At 38.4% G+C, this 19,971-nt stretch overlaps 1 protein-coding gene across 1 annotated transcript; it reads left to right on the top strand.

Annotated features, from left to right (window-relative positions):
- Positions 1-16,271: 16,271 nt before the first annotated feature.
- On the top strand, positions 16,272-19,535 carry LOC309817800 (ARL14 effector protein-like). The gene has a single exon (XM_082682090.1). It carries the CDS (start codon positions 16,405-16,407, stop codon positions 17,185-17,187), a length of 783 nt encoding a protein of 260 aa, XP_082538216.1. The 5' UTR covers positions 16,272-16,404; the 3' UTR covers positions 17,188-19,535.
- Positions 19,536-19,971: the final 436 nt, after the last annotated feature.

The raw sequence follows: 19,971 nt of genomic DNA, 5'->3' as shown, positions 1-19,971 counted from the left end.
TTTAACAAGGACTTAGAAGAACTAAAGAGCAAACAAAGAGAAATGAGCAACACAATAAAAATTCTCTAGGAGGGATCAAGAGCAGAATAACTGAGGCAGAAGAACGGATAAGTGATCTGGAAGATAAAATAGTGGAAATAACTACTGCAGAGCAGAATAAAGAAAAAAGAATGAAAAGAACTGAGGACAGTCTCAGAGACCTCTGGGACAACATTAAATGCACCAATGTTCAAATTATAGGGGTCTCAGAGGAAGAAGAGAAAAAGAAAGGGACTGAGAAAATATCTGAAGAGATTATAGTTCAAAATGACGCTAATATGGGAAAAGAAATAGTTAATCAAGTCCAGGAAGCACAGAGAGTCCCATACAGGATAAATCCAAGGAGAATCATGCCAAGACACATAATAATCAAACTATCAAAAACTAAATACAAAGAAAAAATATTAAAAGCAGCAGGGGAAATACAACAATTAACACACAAGGGAGTCCCCATAAGGTTAACAACTGATCTTTCAGCAGAAACTCTGCAAGTCAGAAGGGAGTGGCAGGACATATTTAAAGTGATGAAAGAAAAACCTACAACCAAGATTACTCTATGCAGCAATGATCTCATTCAGATTTGATGGAGAAATTAAAAGCTTTACAGACAAGCAAAAGCTAAGATAATTCAGCACCACCAAACCAGCTTTACAACAAATGCTAAAGGAACTTCTCTAGGCAGGAAAGAAAAGAGAAGGAAAAGACCTACAATAATAAACCCAAAACAATTGAGAAAATGGTAATAGGAGCATACATATCGATAATTACCTTAAATGTAATGGGATTAAATGCTCCAACCAAAAGACATAGACTGGCTGAATGGATACAAAACGAAGACCTGTATATATGCTGTCTACAAGAGACCCACTTCAGACATAGGGACACATACAGACTGAAAGTGAGAGGATGGAAAAAGATATTCCATGCAAGTGAAAATCAAAAGAAAGCTGAAGTCTCAATTCTCATATCAGACAAAATAGACTTTAAAACAAAGACTACAGCAAGAGACAAAGAAGGACAGTACAGGATGATCAAGGACTTGATCAAAGAAGAAGATATAACAATTGTAAATATATATGCACCCAACATAGGAGCACCACAATACATAAGACAAATGCTAACAGCCATGAAGGGGGAAAATGACAGTAGCACAATCATAGTAGGGGACTTTAACACCCCACTTTCTCAAATGGACAGATCATCCAAAATGAATTAAATAAGGAAACACAAGCTTTAAATGACGTATTAAACAAGATGGACTTAGTTGATATTTATAGGACATTTCATCTAAAAAAAAACAGAATACATATTCTTCTCAAGTGCTCATGGAATATTCTCCAGGATAGATCATATCTTGGGTCACAACTCAAGCCGTGGTAAATTTAAGAAAATTGAAATCATATCAAGTATCTTTTCTGACCACGATGCTATCAGACTAGATATCAATTACAGGAAAAACTCTGTAAGAAATACAAACACATGAAGCCTAAACAACACACTACATAATAACCAAGAGATCACTGAAGAAATCAAAGAGGAAATCAAAAGTACCTAGAAACAAATGACAATGAAAACACAGTGACACAAAACCTATGGGATGCAGCTAAAGCAGTTCTAAGAGGGAAGTTTATACCTATACAAGCCTATCTTAAGAAACAAGAAACATCTCAAATAAACAACCTAAACTTATACCTAAATGAACTAGAGAAAGAAGAACAAAAACCCCCAAAGTTAGCAGTAAGAAAGAAATCATAAAGATCAGATCAGAAATAAATGAAAAAGAAATGAAGGAAATGATAACAAAGATCAATAAAATTAAAAGTCGGTTCTTTGAGAAGATAAACTAAATTGATAAAAGATTAGCCAGAGTCATCAAGAAAAAAATGAGAGAAGACTCAAATCAATAGAATTAGAAATGAAAAAGGAGAAAAATAACTGACACTGCAGAAATACAAACGATCATGAGAGATTACTACAAGCAAATATATGCCAATAAATTGGACAAGCTGGATGAAATGGACAAACTCTTAGAAATGCACAACTTCCGAGACTGAACCAGGAAGAAATAGAAAATATGAACAGACCAATCACAAGCACTGACATTGAAACTGTGATTAAAAATCTTCCAACAAAGAAAAGCCCAGGACCAGATGGCTTCACAGGCGAATTCTATCAAACATTTAGAGAAGAGCTAACACCTATCTTTCTCAAACTCTTCCAAAATATAGCAGAGGGAGGAACACTCCCAAACTCATTTTACGAGGCCACCATCACTCTGATACCATAACCAGACAAAGATATCTCAAAAAAAAGAGAAAACTACAGACCAATATCACTGATGAACATAGATGCAAAAATCCTCAACAAAATCCTAGCAAACGGAATCCAACAGCACATTAAAGGGATCATACAACATGATCAAATGGGTTTTATCCCAGGAATGCAAGGATTCTCCAATATATGCAAATCAATCAACGTGATACACCATATTAAGAAGTTGAAGGAGAAAAACCATATGATCATCTCAATAGATGCAGAGAAAGCTTTCGACAAAATTCAACACCCATTTATGATAAAAACCCTGCAGAAAGTAGGCATAGAGGGAACTATCTTCAACATAATAAAGGCCATATATGACAAACCCACAGCCAACATTGTCCTCAATGGTGAAAAACTGAAAGCATTTCCACTAAGATCAGGAAAAAGACAAGGTTTCCCACACTCGCTACTATTATTCAACATAGTTTTGGAAGTTTTAGCCACAGCAATCAGAGAAGAAAAAGAAATAAAGGGAATCCAAATGAGAAAAGAAGAACTAAAGCTGTCAGTCTTTGTAGATGACCTGATACTATACATAGAGAATCCTAAAGATGCTACCATAAAACTACAAAAGTTAATCAATGAATTTGGTAAAGTAGCAGGATACAAAATTAATGCACAGGAATCTCTTGCATTCCTCTACACTAATGATGAAAAATCTGAAAGTGAAATTATGAAAACACTTCCATTTTCCATTGCAACAAAAAGAATAAAATATCTAGGAATAAACCTACCTAAGGAGACAAAAGACCTGTATGCAGAAATTATAAGACACTGATGAAAGAAATTAAAGATGATACAAATAGATGGAGAGATATACCATGTTCTTGGATTGGAAGAATCAACATTGTGAAAATGACTCTACTACCCAAAGCAATCTACAGATTCAATGCAATTCCTATCAAGCTACCACTGGCATCTTTCACAGAACTAGAACAAAAATTTTCACAATTTGTATGGAAATGCAAAAGACCCCGAATAGCCAAAGCAATCTTGAGAAAGAAAAACGGAGCTGGAGGAATCAGGTTCCCTGACTTCAGACTATACTACAAATCTACAGTAATCAAGATAATATGGTACTGGCGCAAAAACAGAAATATAGATCAATGAAAATAGAATTGAAATCCCAGATATAAACCCATGCACATATGATCACCTTACCTTTGATAAAGGAGGCAAGAATATACGGTGGAGAAAAGACAACCTCTTCCGTAAGTGGTGCTGGGAAAACTGGACAGCTACATGTAAAATTATGAAATTAGAACACTCCCTAACAACATACACAAAAATAAACTCAAAATGGATTCAAGACCTAAACGTAAAGCCAGACACTATAAAACTCTTAGAGGAAAACATAGGCAGAACACTCTATGACATAAATCACAGCAAGATCCTTTTTGACCCACCTCCTAGAGACATGGAAATAAAAACAAGAATAAACAAATGGGACCTAATGAAACTTAAAAGCTTTTGCGCAGCAAAGGAAACCATAAACAAGACCAAAAGACAACCCTCAGAATGGGAGAAAATATTTTCAAATGAAGCAGCTGACAACGGATTAATCTCCAAAACATACAAGCAAGTTATGCAGCTCAATATCAAAAAACAAACAAACAATGCAATCCAAAAATGGGCAGAAGACCTAAATAGACATTTCTCCAAAGAAGATATACTGATTGCCAACAAACACATGAAAGAATGCTCAACATCATTAATCATTAGAGAAATGCAAAACGAAACTATAATGAGATATCATCTCACAACCGTCAGAATGGCCACCATCAAAAAATCTACAAACAATAAATGATGTAGAGTGTGTGGAGAAAAGGGAACCCTGTTGCCCTGTTGGTGGGAGTGTAAATTCAAACAGGCCCTATAGAGAACAGTATGGATGTTCCTTAAAAGACTAAAAATAAGACTTCCATACCACCCAGCAATCCCACTACTTGGCATACACCCTGAGAAAACCATAATTCAAAAAGAGTCATGTACCAACATGTTCATTGCAGCTTTATTTACAATAGCCAGGACATGGAAGCAACCTAATTGTCCAGCAACAGATGAATGGATAAAGAAGATATGGCACATATATACAATGGAATATTACTCAGCCATGAAAAGGAACGAAACTGAGTTATTTGTAGTGAAGTGAATGGACCTAGAGACTGTCATATGGAGTAAAGGAAGTCAGAAAGAGAAAAACAAATACTGTATGCTAACACATATATATGGAATTTAAAAAATTGTGGTCAGAAGAACCTATGGGCAAGACGGGAATAAAGATGCAGACCTACTAGAGAATGGACTTGAGGATACGGGGAGGGGGAAGGGTAAACTGGGACAAAGTGAGAGAGTGGCATGGTCATATATACACAACCAAATGTAAAATAGATAGCTAGTGGGAAGCAGCCGCATAGCACAGGGAGATCAGCTTGGTGACCAGCTAAAGGGGTGGGATAAGGAGGGAGGGAGGAATGGAGATGCAAGAGGGAAGAGATATGGGAACATATGTATATGTATAACTGATTCACTTTGTTATAAAACAGAAACTGGCACACCATTGTAAAGCAATTATATTCTAATAAAATGTTAAAAAAATCATACACCAAAATCAAGTAGAATTTGTCTAAGGGATGCAAGGATTCATCAATATATGCCAATCAATTAATGTGATACACCATATTAACAAAGTGAAAAATAAAAACCATATGTTCATCTCAATAGATGCAGAAAAGTCTTTTGACAAAATTCAACGTCAATTTATGATAAAAACTGTCCAGGAAATGGGCATAGAGGGAATCCACCTCAACATAATAAAGACCATATATGACAAACCCACAGCAAATATCATTCTCACTGGTGAAAACTGAAAGCATTTCCTCTAAGATCAGGAGCAAGACAAGGATGTCCACTCTTGCCACTATTATCCAACATAGTTTTGGAAGTCCTAGTCATGGCAATTAGTGAAGAAAAAGGAATAAAAGGAAACCAAATCAGAAAGAAGAAATAAAACTGTCACTGCTTGCAGATGACATGATAGTATACACAGAAAATCCTAAAGATGCCACCAAAAAAATAATAGAGCTAATCAATGAGTTTGGTAAAGTTGCATGATACAAAACTAATGCACAGAAATCTCTTGCATTCTTATACACTGACAATGAAAGATCAGAAAGAGAAACTAAAGAAACAATCCCATTCACCGTTGCAACAAAAAAAGTAAAATACCTGGGAATAAACTTACATAGGAGGTAAAAGACCTGTACTCAGAAAACTATAAGACAGTCATGAAAGAAATGAAAGATGACACAAATAGATGGAGAGATATACCATGTTCTTGGATTGGAAGAATCAACATTGTGAAAATGACTATACTACACAAAGCAGTCTACAGATTCAATGCTATCCCTATCAAATTACCAGTGTCATTTTTTGCAGAACTAGAACAAAAAAATCTTAAAATTTGTATGGAGACACAAAAGATCCTGAATAGCCAAAACAGTCTTGAGGAGAAAAAACGGAGCTGGAGGAATCAGACTCCCTGATTTCAGTCTAGACTACAAAGCTACAGTAATCAAGACAATATGGTACTGACACAAAAACAGAAATCTACATCGATGGATCAGGATAGAAAGCCCAAAGATAAACCCATGAACCTGTGTTCACCTAATCTATGACAAAGGAGGCAAGGATATACAATGGAGAAAAGACAGTCTCTTCAGTAAGTGGTGCTGGAAAAACTGGACAGCTACATGTAAAACAATGAAATTACAACACTTACTAACACCATACACAAAAATAAACTCAAAATGGATTCGAGACCTAAATGTAATATTGGACACTATAAAACTCTTAGAGGAAAACATAGGAAGAACACTCTTTGACATAAATCATAGCAAGATCTTTTCTGACCCACCTCCTAGAGTAATGGAAATGAAAACAAAAATATAGAAATGGGACCTAATGATACTTAAAAGCTTTTGCACAACAAAGGAAACTATAAACAAGATGAAAAGACAACCCTCAAAATGGGAGAAAATATTTGCAAATGAATAAACAGACAAAGGATTAATCTCCAAAATATATAAACAGCTTATGCAGCTCAATATCAAAAAAACAAACAACCCAATCCAAAAAAGGGCAGAAGAGCTAAATAGACATTTCTCCAAAGAAGACATACAGATGGCCAAGAAGCACATGAAAAGCTGCTCAACATCATTAATTATTGGAGTACGCAAATCAAAATTACAATGAGGTATCACCTCCTATGGGTTAGAATGGGCATCATCAGAAAATCTACAAACAATAAATGCTGGATAGGGTGTGGAGAAAAGGGAACCCTTTTGCACTGTTGGTGGGAATATAAATTAATACAGCCACTATGGAGAACAGTATGGAGGTTTCTTAAAAAACTAATAGAATTACCATATGACTCAGCAATCTCCCTACTGGGCATATACCCAGAGAAAACCATAATTCAAAAAGACAGATACACCCCAATGTTCATTGCAGCACTATTTACAATAGCCAGGTCATGGAAGCAACTTAAATGTCCATCGGCAGATGAAAGGATAAAGAAGATATGATATATAGAGATGATGGAATATTACTCAGGCTTAAAAAGGAATGAAACTGGGTCATTTGTAGAGATGTGGATGGACCTAGAGACTGTCATACAGAGTGAAGTAAGTCAGAAAGAGAAAAACAAATATCATATATTAATACATATATGTGGGATCTACCAAAATGGTAGAGACGAACTGGTTTGCAAGGCAGAAATAGAGACACAGATGTAGAGAACAAACGTATGGACACCAAGGGGGGAAAGTGGTGGGCATGGGGGTTGAGATGAATTGGAAGATTGAGATTGACATTTATGTACTAATATGTATGAAATAGATAAATAAGAACCTGCTGCATAGCACAGGGAACTCCACTTCGCTGTACAGTTGAAACTAGCACAGCATTGTAATACACTATACCCCAATTAAAATAAACTTTTTTTTAAAATTCATATCCAACTAAAATAAATAAATAAATAACCCATCTCCCAGCTTCTGACTAGTGGGCAAAGCTTTCAAAGGAAAGCTTCTGTTTTTTCTCTGTAGGTTGCCAGATTGGTAGGAACAGAAGCCACATTTCTAGTGACTACGGAGGAAATTAGTAAGCAGGGTCTAGGAAGTAGTCATTAAAATGGTTTTCATTGAATGGAATTCGCCCAATATTAGCATTAGGAGCAATAGAGTGTTGCAACATCCAGACTTTGAGTCGCCATCAGTTATTTCCATTATCCATAGGAAGAGCAGTAGGCTCTGTTTATATCAGAGTTTCTACATGAAATGTTCGTATTTTAAATTTGTCATATTTTGATATTGTGAAGACACTATGGTCAACAGATAGAGTATATTTTTAAGGAATAAACCCTACTGGACCCTTTCAAAAGATTTTGAAATTTTGGTGGATGATCCAAACCCAGCTGTCTTTATTAGGAATATACAAGAGCTTGAAGCAGCCTATACAAAATATAAAGAAAAGATGGGATTACTTGAAAGACAAACTTGGCTTCTTTTTCAAGAGTTAATATACCCACCTCACACCAGTTAGAATAGGCATCATCAGAAAATCTAGAAACAACAAATGCTGGAGAGGGTGTGGAGAAAAGGGAACCCTTTGCACTGTTGGTGGGAATGTAAATTGAAAACAGCATGCAGCTTCCTTAAAAAACTAAAAATAGAATTACCATATGACCCAGAAATCCCACTACTGGGCATATACCCAGAGAAAACCATAATTCAAAAAGACACATGCACCCCAATATTCACTGCAGCACAATTTACATTAGCCAGGTCATGGAAGCAACCTAAATGCCCATCGACAGACGAATGGATAAAGAAGATGTGATACATATACACAATGGACTATTACTCAGCCATAAACAGGAACAAAATTGGGTCATTTGTAGGGACGTGGATGGACCTAGAGACTGTCATACAGAGTGAAGTAAGTCAGAAAGGGAAAAACAAATATCGTATATTAATGCATATGTATGGAATCTAGAAAAATGGTGCAGATGAACTTGTTTGCAAGGCAGAAATAGAGACACAGATGTAGAGAAAAAATGTATGGACACCAAGGGGGAAAAGTGTGTGTGGGGGGGTGGTGGGATGAACTGGGAGATTGGGATTGATATATATACACTAATATGTATAAAATAGATAACTAATAAGAATCTGCTGTATAAAAAATAAATTAATTAAATAAATAAATAAATAAATAAATAAAAATAAAGGAAAGCTTCAAGGATGTGCAGGTGAGAGCTACATGCAGAACAGCACAGTCGGCTCTGACAATCATCTTGAAACTGGTCTGGTCAGTGTCATCTTGATTGTTTTAAGCACAGTTAATCTTCAATTCCAGGGTCAATTTGTTCCCATTTTCTTGAGGCCAGTTCCTGGAATTGTGCAAACCATAGATTCAGTACTGCTCAAGATGGAGCAGTTTATGTCATGGCTACAATCTGGTCATCATGCAGTTAGCTTTTTCCCTCTAGCAGTGGTTATGGTACCTGCAAAACAACACAGGAATGTGTCTCAGATACTGTTATCTATGTACTTCAGGGAGAAACTAAAGATTCTGTGACTGCTATATGACTGATTTACAGTGTAAATTGTAAACAGTTCTTCTGGCCCAGCTGCTATTTTTGCACTACATGTCTACATCCTTTCAATCATTAATTCTTGAGTCAGGCTTTTGTGACTCAGGAGAGGCCCCTAGAAGACTAAAGCCTTTTTCTGCAAACAAGAAACTGGGAACATGGAAGGGCTTTCGTACCAGGGAGGGCCCAGCAGGGTCCTGCTCAATTTCAGCAACATTTTAAATTATTCTTAGAGATTACCTTGAATTTCACTGGGACATTTGAGAGTGTAGGGCCATCACAGATCAAGTGGTTTGAGGCAAGAAAGCATGAGACGAGTTTTGGAAACAGCAATCCCCTTAACAGCTGTGTTAAGGAAATGTGGGAGCTCAGATGGAAATTCTAGGTGGTGTCAGCTTGTGCAGGATTTTTAAACAGTTGATATCTTCTCTCCTTCTTCAAGTGCTTCAATTATTCTCACTCATAAATCCTAGCATACCACTCCCTGCTTTAGGTTAAGCCAGGGATGTGACTGTCTGCACATGTGGCCACTTCTGCCTCTCATAGCAGACATCTCTAATCAATATTCACACTCTTTCCAGTCAAGCCAAAACTCAGCCTCAGTGCTCTCAATTCACTATTGATTTTGAAGGGATGAAATGCTGTTGCTTTCCCAGACCTAATCGTATGTTTACAGGATCTTAGCCCTTAATGGGACCTTAGAGGAAATTTTAGCCAATCGCGTCATATTGGAGAACAAAAGAGTTGAGGCCCAGACAAGTTAAGGGATGTGCCCAACATCTCACAGGCAGTGAGGGGCAAGTATCAGTAGTGCTATCTCTTTACTCCCTTGGCTCCTTCCCTATGTCTCTAAGGACACTGTGTCACATCCAAGGAGAAGGTGACTAGTACTTTGGTACCACTCGACTCCCAAGAGGCAACATTGGCACTCTTCCCAGAGATGGATGCTTTGCCAATGCACTCCCTCCCCTTCCACAGCCAGTCTTCAACTTCCACAGGTGAGTGCATTGGTATTCCATTGGAACTAGCCTCTCACCAGGTCCAGGACTTTATTTCCCCCTTTACATAACTCCTAGGACAGTGGAGGGTCTTCTAGAAACATATCATAGAGGGACAAGGGGTGGAGGGAGGAGATAAACTATTCACACTTTTCTCGAGACTCATCCTCTCACTCTTCTCTCTCCATGGGACTGCTTTTAATGCTATGATACAGAACATCTCACATTAGAATCTGAGCATCTTATTTCCAAACTGATAAATTAAAGGGGGAAATGATTCATGTTGCAAATGGATTTCCCACATTAAAAAAAAAGGCCACAAGTTCTCTTTAAGTAGCATCTTCTAGAGTGTTTGTTGACAGATTGTTAAGTAATTAGCTGTGGTAAGCTCGAAACTGAAATGTTCTAAGCCATGACTGCTGGTTAAGTATCAAGCAGAAATTAAGATAAAGCAAATATCACATGATTATGACTTTTTTATGCGATTTTTTTTACATCTTTATTGGAGTATAATTGTTTTACAATGGTGTGTTAGTTTCTGCTTTATAACAAAGTGAATCAGTTATACATATACATATGTTCCCATATCTCTTCCCTCTTGTGTCTCCCTCCCTCCCACTCTCCCTATCCCACCCCTCCAGACGGTCACAAAGCACCGAGCTGATTTTTACAATAGGGTGCAATTTGCTTGGTTTTAAGTTTTTATTTTACTGGATTAGCAGCTAAAATACAGGAATGTTGGCAGCCCCAAACCTCCTCTGTCCTCTATACAAGGACAGTCCTCCCCTCCTAAAAGCCTCTTATGAGTAACCCAGAGCTCTCCTTTTTGATTTACTTTGTTTCATTCTTGGAAATAATGTGATAAATATGTTCCATGTGTCTCCAGATGGAGCCATCAACAACCCTTCTTTTCCCCCAAAGCCTAGAGAAAAAAGCGCCCTCACGAAAATGTGTCTAGATGGAGCATCAGATGATTAGCATTGTGTCTGGCATGGTCGCCTCCCAGTGTCATGTCTCTGCTGCCCGGTCACCCCATTGTTTGTCTGCAAGGTGGGGCTGGGGTTTCTCAAGCTTTGACTCACCTTCAGAAATGAGTCTTGCCTGTGCCCTCCCCTCCCTGATGGAGTCACAGGCGCATACCTGCTCTCAGTTGTCTGCTCCATAGAGAGGCAAGATGCAGAGCCTGGCTTCCTGATTTCAATACATTATGGTCCTTTGAAATGAGAGAACAGATGCAGGACTCATGATCGACCAGGCAACAGTCCCATGGCCAGGCTGGGGAGATGTGGGTGGGAGCAGGCACTACAGAGTTGGCATTCAACATAGCTTCTCAGGGCCCACCTCACCTGGAGAAGTTGTTTACATGAGGGTGATCTGAGGGGTGCCAGGAAGTCTCCCCTCCTTTGAAAGAACAATCCAATCCCCCAGCCATTTAGGGTGCCTGGCAACAAGCCATTACAGATTTCAGAGACTTGGGTGGGCCATCCTTTCTGGATTCCAGATCCAGCTACCATCAGAGCCACATTTTTCTCATCTATAACATTAATAATACAGTTAGCTTTCTTCATAGAGAATTGTGAAAACTGTATACAGAGGTGCTTTATAAGGTTTAATGACTAATAAAAATGCACCTGTGCCTGGCAGTGTAAGGGAGAGGGATGAGTTAGGGTCTCAGAGGAAGAAGGGTGGACAGGCTTGGTGGGAAAGAGAGCCTGGTGTGTGCCAGGGAAGAAAAACTATACTGTAATGGTACAAGAGGTGGAGACCACCAGAACCAGCTTCCTAATTTTGTCATTAATGTAGACCCTGGTAGAAAACAACACAGTGACACAGGCACTTCAGCTGACTGAAAATTGCTATGAAGTCAGAAGATCTGTGATCCAACTCTGGCTTTGACATTAACCCTGTGTGACCTTGGGTCAAGCATGTCCTCATTCCAAGTCTCAGTTTCTCCCTCTATAAAATGAGGATATTGTGGCCAAGAGGGAAGTTGAGTGCCAGAGTTTTGAAAAGTTTAACGCGTTAGATGCATATGAGCTTGAATGACTCTTGGAGATTTATGACCTAGAGGACACTGCCACCTCAACTCCAGCCATGTTCTCTATAAAGGCCACCCCTGGAGTACCCTCTGAGATGACAACTGTGTTATAAGACAAGGTTGATCATTAGATAGAGTTCTCCAAACTAAGCAGGAGTTGTTGATGGACAAAGTAAGAGGCAAATGAGCAGACTGAGAAAAATAAAAAGTAACGTGTATTCCAGAGAAGCTGTGTGGGTGACAGACAGGTGGCACAATCCACCCCATCGTGAGCAGCACACGTACACTGATGCCTTCTACGTGCCAGGCGCGGGAGAACACCTTGATCAGTGCCCACGCCAAATCCATCCTGTCCCATGTTTCCCTTTCGGAGAATTTGCATCAGGATGAGCATACTGGAGTGGGAACAGGGGACAGGGGCATAGGTGGAGAAGGTATAGAGGGCAACCGACTTAACTCAGGCTACTGATTTAAATAATACTGTCATCCAAAATCATCCTTAGAGAAACACAAAGAATAATGTTTGACCAGAAAACTGGGGACCTGTGCAAGTGAATATGACCCATAAATTAACCTTAAAACCTTCCTTCCAGCACATTGACAAATTGTATGAAGAATGTAGAGCAGGAAATAGGTTCATTTGACACATGCTCCACCATGACAAAAATGGAAAATGCAAAAAATTGGTGAAAAATATACCAAAATTCTTATTACTGATTAAGAAGTTGTACATGAATGGCAATGAACTTCAGTGACTGCATTTTTAATCAAGTGATTTCAACTTTCTCATGAATTTACCCTAGATTTGATGTGAAACAAAATGTGTTTAAATAATTCATATGTATTAAATACATACAAAATTAGTTGCATGAATGGCATTGCATAATACATTGGGTTTCCCAATAATTTCAAAGCGACAGGAAGACAGAAAATTTGAACAATCCTCTGAGATTTCTTCAAAAATTGAAGACATCCAATGAGGTCACTTAGGAGAAATCAGATTGCGGCATCGGTTATGTCCCTTTGGCAGATATGAGCAAAAAGCTTCATTTCTGTTGTAAGTCTTGGGTCTGAGCTGCCAGCTCATCTGAGATATGGTAGGGGATGCTCTGTGCCTAGAGAATTCCTTGTGGCAAGAAGTAAAACAGATTTTAAAAGGTCACAGGAATTTGACTGCTGGATGTTCTTTATTTGAACGAGCAAACAGTGACAGGAGGACCGTAGTGGTCAACGCGTTACTACACGTTTCCAAGTGTCAAGATAGGGAATCATATGAGATGATCTGCAAATTTCCCTCAGACCATTTTCAAAGACGAAACGACACTTTGTTTAGCAAACTATGAATCAAACCGAAATGAATTGTAAAAAAGACTTGAGGTAAAGACACATGTGTCACCAGGTAGTGAGGCCCATTTCAAACCAGTACGTACAACAAAATTGCCACCAGATCAAGTGTAACTAGGCAGGGAGTTTTAGTGTCAAGGATGGTAGAAGATAGGAAAGGGTCATCGTCCGCAGTCAAGGAATGGAACTTTTGACTACAAGTTAGGGAGCGCTCCAAGAGCTCCCACTGCCTTAAACCACTGAAACTGAGAGCTAAGGCAGGGACTCTGTGAGTCATGGGAACATAATCCAGTGAGGAGATCCTGGAAGAGGATATTCCCTGTTTTCAGCATCCCTGCCAAGCCAGTTATGGATGGATTTGCATTTGGGTTGGGAAATGATTGGACCAGGCCAAGTTTGGTAGTTCGCTTACCCCTGGGTGGGGCAGTAAATTCCAATAAAAAGGTCTTCTGCTGCACGACGGCATCCTCCTGCTATTCGAGTTCCGATTGCATTTGGAGAACCTGGTGAGTCTGATTCTTCATTTCAACTTTGTTCTTGGACACCCAAAAGTTGAGTTTATGCTGGAGTCAGCAAGCTTGATGGGTCCAAAGTTATCATCATGGGTATAATTCTATTTGGTGGATGAGAACGTGGAATGTGGGCACAATGTTGTATTGTATTTACTAGATTACTGATACCTAGTTTGAATTCCTCTATTGAAAAAGAAATTAACAGGAAATATTGACATGAAGGGATAAAGAGCAAAGTATTTACCTTCTTCTATGCCTTTCTCTTGGACCTCTGCTGTGATTTCAGAGGCATTTATCTTAGAAGGTGTGAGACCCTTACACTCATCCTGATTGCCCTTTGCTCTGGATATAAATCATCCTGTTGGGACTTCATGAGAGAAAATGTTGACAGAAATTTCTTGTGAGCTTGCCCATGATTTTAGAACATGTGAGGGCCTTTTCTGAAGATGTCGTTTTCATAAAAAAGTAAAAAAGAAAGAAAGAAAAAAAGAAAGAAAGAAGGAAACAAAGAAAGAAACCAAAAGAGAAAACATTGCATGTTTCTTCAAAACAAAGATATTTTCTTTAGAAAAATTGTATGAGAAAAGAGGTTTTCTCTGGGCTGATGTAACGATTTTCTGAAGAGCGAGAGAGAAGTTAGAAATTCACTAAAAGGTATTAAAGATATTAAAGCACATACTTAGAGATTGGTGAGATACTATCTGTTGTTATTCCACAAGATTTTGCTGTTTTCCCTATAGGAATTCCTTGTTGTGAACACGGTCATATACTTTCTTTCAGATATTAAGACTCCAGAAAGATGTCTTCTCAACATCAGCAGTGCAAGCAGCCCTGCCAGCCACCACCAGTGTGCACACCAAAATGCCATGACCCTTGCCCACCTTGCAAGTGTCCAGACTCTTGCCCACCTTGCAAGTGTCCAGACCCTTGCCCACCTAGAAAGTGCCCTGACCCATGCGTGCCTCAGCAGTGCAAGCAGAAATGCCCTCCTGGGGCACCTGTTCAACATTGCTAGCAGAAGTGGCCACCCAAGAGTAGGTAAGAGCTTGAGCTTTTATCTGCATCTGGAAAGGATAAGGACAATCAGCTCAACTAGTTCCAGAGCTCCACCTTCCTCTTCTCTTCAAAGCCTATCATGGATACGGAAGAAGCTTCTCCACCCTTCAGCCTCAATATGCGAGTGGTGCTTCCTGACAGACAGAGGTTTCTTACCTGCGGGTGCTGTACTGCTTCCCTCTGGGAGGTGCCCAAGAAAGCATCGCAGAGCCTCAGAAGGAAGAGCAGCCGCTCTCCTCCTGGGCACCCTCTGAGGATTCTCTCGCTGTCTTCTGTGTCCGTCGGTCACCTGGGCATGGGTTTCTACCAGCTGAGCAATTGTTACTTATCCTCCACTTCCTGAATAAAATACAGTTCTTTTGTGAGATGGGAAAATATTTTCTTTCTTTACAAACCTGCTTTTAGCAATATCATATGATAATTTTGCTTGATTTCTATCCTTCTTTAATCCCGAGTTTCAGGCTTTCACAGTCAGTGTTATCTGAATTTTGAGTCGTATCAATGATTATTTCTATACAGTTAAAAATCCAGGTTATTGTCCTACTTCTTGCTTGATTGATTTGAGGAACAAGTTATTTAACTTCTTGGGATTTCAAATTCTTTAATAAACTCTGGGGAAAATCACATTTACAGTGCCAACTTGCTTAGGCATAAAAATTACATGAATGTGTGTCATTCAGTTGGCACAATACCGAGCACATAATTGGCATTTGAGAGGTGCCCGATCATCATTGTCCCTGTCATCATCACCGGTACCACCACCAACACCGTCACCACCACCCCACCCAGGTGCTCCGAGCAGGGGAGTGGCTCTGACATACCTCGTAGAGCAAGCAAGGATATTCTTAAACTCTATTACCCATTCATATTCTGTGTTGTTTTCCTTTTCCAATTTAACCGAATTTTTAATCTGACACCACAGAATAACCAGTTTGGGAAATTATTGGGATACTCTGTATAAAATTATAAGTTCTGAAAACATGGGTAGTACAAAAGAAAGGGAACTTAAAGGGACCTTACCAGACAAAGTGCTACCTGTTCTCCATGTGTACAACGTGCTCTTCTTACTGCAAAACACAACAACCACAGGGTCTTATTATATTTTTTCACCTTGGAAATTACATTCTTGAATGTTTTGACCCCACCTTTGAGATACACTGGGAATTCCAATGTTTATCTTGATTTACAAAATGACTGTTGCTAGGCAGCTTGTTTTCCAAGCTGGTCCAGTAAGCTGTGAAAAGGGAGGTGTTCATTAAGCGTATCCCTTCTTGTGGTTAGAAGTAAAGGAGTCAGGCTGGTAGCGCCGGGAGGAGCTGAGAAGCCGGCTGCCGAGGCCCAGCTGAGACGTTGCGGCTGCGGCCCGACCCCGGCGATTGAGAGCTCCCGCTAAAGGGTGATCTGCTAGACAAAAATCAAAGAGGAAATTTGCTAGAATCAAAAATGATGGATCCATGTTCAGTTGGAGTCCAGCTTCGTTCCACAAATGAGTGCCATAAAACCTACTATACTCGTCATACAGGTTTCAAGACTTTGCAAGAATTGTCATCAAATGACATGCTTTTACTTCAACTTAGAACTGGAATGACACTTTCTGGGAACAATACAATTTGCTTCCATCATGCAAAAATTTACATCGACAGATTTGAGGATTTGCAGAAGTCATGTTGTGACCCATTTAACATACACAAAAAACTAGCCAAAAAAAATTTACATGTTATTGATTTAGATGATGCCACTTTTCTGAGTGCAAAATTTGGAAGACAGCTTGTACCTGGTTGGAAACTTTGTCCAAAATGTACACAGATAATCAATGGAAGTGTGGATGTTGATTCTGAAGACCGGCAGAGAAGAAGACCTGATTCAGATGGAAGAACTGCTAAAGCTCTGAGGTCATTACAATTTGCAAACCCAGGAAAGCAAACTGAATTTGCTCCAGAAACTGGTAAAAGAGAAAAAAGAAGGCTTACAAAAAGTGCAGTTGCTGGTTCAGACAGACAAGTGATCCCAGCGAAGAGTAAGGTCTATGATAGCCAGGGTCTCCTGATTTTCAGTGGAATGGACCTGTGTGACTGCCTCGATGAAGACTGCTTAGGATGTTTCTATGCTTGTCCTGCCCGCGGTTCTACCAAATGTGGTGCCGAATGCCGCTGTGATCGCAAGTGGCTATATGAGCAAATTGAAATCGAAGGAGGAGAAATAATTCATAACAAACATGCTGGATAATTTGTGGTATCAAATTACGGGATCTTTAAAGTTCCTTTCTCTATTTCTAAAATTCTAAGGTACCTTTTAAAGTTGATTGCCAAGTGACAAACAGGCACTCAGTGTGCACTAATGTTGCTTTTAGGGTGCTTTAAAGTAAATTATTTGATGTAAAGTTTGATGGACTATTTATTACTCAGCAGTCAGCTTCCAGCCTGTCTGGGTCAATGTAAACAAGCAGTGTATAGGCAGTCCTCAATTTGCACAATTCCCAGGTCCACAAATTTCAATGACAGTGATTTAGTTAAATAAGCCAGTTGCCTAACAGCACAGTTCAAATTTCAGTCACCATGGTATATTAATTGTGAGTATTTACATGAAGTACAAACTTCCTTGCTAGCTCTTAAGTCCACAAATCACTATGCAAGTAACAGATGTGCTTCAAGATCAGTGATCAATCACGTTACTTCTCTCAAATTCTGCAAGTGATTGGTCACTGCACATCTGTTACTCAGTTTGCTCAGACAGCAAAGCACAGAGTTGTGTTGACTCCTGCCACCCATGTGACATTTTACAAAGTGGATAATCAGAATTGGCCAACAAAGATGAAAGTGCAGTGAAGAAATGAAAATGATAATGCTAGAAGTGTGACTTGAATTGAACATACATAGAGTTGTAGAAGAAATCACTGATCATGGGAATATTGACACTGCTGCTATTCCAGAGCCTCTAGATATGCAGCTAGAGGAACTCAGTGAAGGCAAACTTATCATCATAAATGAGAAAAGGAGGAGCATGTCCCAGAGGAAGTGATGGTAACAAACTTCACATTAAAGGAAATTACAGAGGTATTTCACAACATTGAAAGCACAAACGATAAAATGGTGGAAGCTAATCTAAACTTAAAGGATTCTGACAACTTGCAGTGGTATAGAAAAGATGCTTACCCAGTACCATAAATTACTTGACAAAAAGGCAAGTACTATTACTCCTGATTAGTTTTTTTACAATGAAATAACAGTTTAATTTTCAGTGCTTCTAATATAAATTACAATGTACTAAGTATACTTTTTTACAATTTTTTCATTTTCTTTTATGTTTATAACTGACACTTTTATGTTTATAATTGACACTTTAATATTTTGACAGATTTTTTTCAAGGTCACAGAATAATAATTTTCCCCATTAATTATTAAGATTACTTTGATTGCCATTTTTATGGTCCCACACTACCGCCCATGCAAGGCAAGGACTACCTATAGGTGAGAATAGTACCTACTTCAGGAAAAGTTAATTTTGAGACAGCTAAGTAGTTGAACTATTTTGGAAATAATCTACATAACTAAGTACTATAATACATCATTTCTTCTCTCCACTTATTCTTTTAAAAAAAGTTTTAATACTGTAAACCTTTCATTGCTTAGACTGTGTTCTTGGTGAAAATTTGTGCTTGGTGGCAAAAATCTATGTATAAAACATGGATATACATACAATATATAAGCAGATATGCATTATATCTGTGGTATTTCAATTTAATAGAGTGTTGACTAGGAGTAAAAGGGCTAAAAACAGCTCCTTAATGGAGTAATAATGAAACAAGGTAGAGAAACACTGGTTGAGACAGAGTATAAATTATTTGGAAATTGATTGAATCTTGAGTTGGAATGTGTATGGGTACCCTTTGGAGGGTAGGGGTGGGTGGTAACTTCTCTCTGCTCTTTTTTTCAAGACAGCTATCCATCAGTCTGTCTAAAATGTTTTATTGTCTAGGACATGGCCTCTAAACTAGCTTTTTATTTTCCTTAAGTATAGTACTTCAATCAAATGAGCTTTTAGCAACTTGAAATACTTTTAGCTGTTGAAAATAGATTTATACAGCCAATTTGATGAAGTGACCAAAAGAGGTTTGTTTTTACTCCTGTATACTTTTGGTATCTGTTTAAAATGACTGGTTTTACTTTGATGGAGTGCCATTTTCAACCATGGAATTAAAATGTCATTTTTAAGTTAGAAGTGTTTACCGACCCAATTATTAGAAATACAGTTTATCAGTTCCTTGACTGACATGTTTCAACAGAGCACTGACAAAAAGAATATTTTGTCTTTCTATACTTAAATCAGATGCTAGATTCTTTTTTTTTCCTGAATTAAGGAAATATTTTATCACAGAAGAGACAAACACAGGCTCCTAATTTTATCTGAACTTCTAGGTTATTAGACCTTCTTAGTTGAGTTACTGCCATCATTTTTTTGCTTCTAAATATGACTTAGTGTATTGCTTAAGCTCTTCGTAGGGACAAGTTAAAATCTTAACTTTTTTGTTTGTTTAAAACAGGAACATATTTTCAACAAAATAAATGACTTTAAAATTCAAAAAAAAAAAAAAGAAGTAAAGGAGTCAAAGATGCCAGAACTGCAGAAGCAAACATATGCCCATGTTACTGTTCAACGCTCTTCAGACTATGACATGAGTGGAAAATCAACAGTGCTATTTGGGAGATGTCTCTACTGTAGCTACTGTTATTTGACCTGACATGGAAATTAGTTCTTTGAGGTGGGATGCTCCTGTAACAAATCTTAAAATTGAGGCATTGGCTTATGTGTCTGGAGGTGGTTGGAAAGGAATCTGATATTGGAAGCCGTAAAAGTGGTGCTCCATATTATTCAATAGCAAAATGTTTGCAGTAATGTCTGATCATGGTATCTTTAGAGGCAACCCAAAGGTTGCTCATTTGGTGATTTGCCCAGGGTATTTCAGGAGACGTATGTTGAGGAAAAACTTTCTGGTTGACAGGCCAGAAATGT

Source organism: Grampus griseus (assembly GCF_964374135.1).
Source record: "Grampus griseus genome assembly, contig: HAP1_SCAFFOLD_273, whole genome shotgun sequence".
Lineage (NCBI taxonomy): Eukaryota > Metazoa > Chordata > Mammalia > Artiodactyla > Delphinidae > Grampus > Grampus griseus.
Note: the sequence above shows the minus strand (reverse complement) of the source record. Positions and strands in the feature narration are given on the sequence as shown.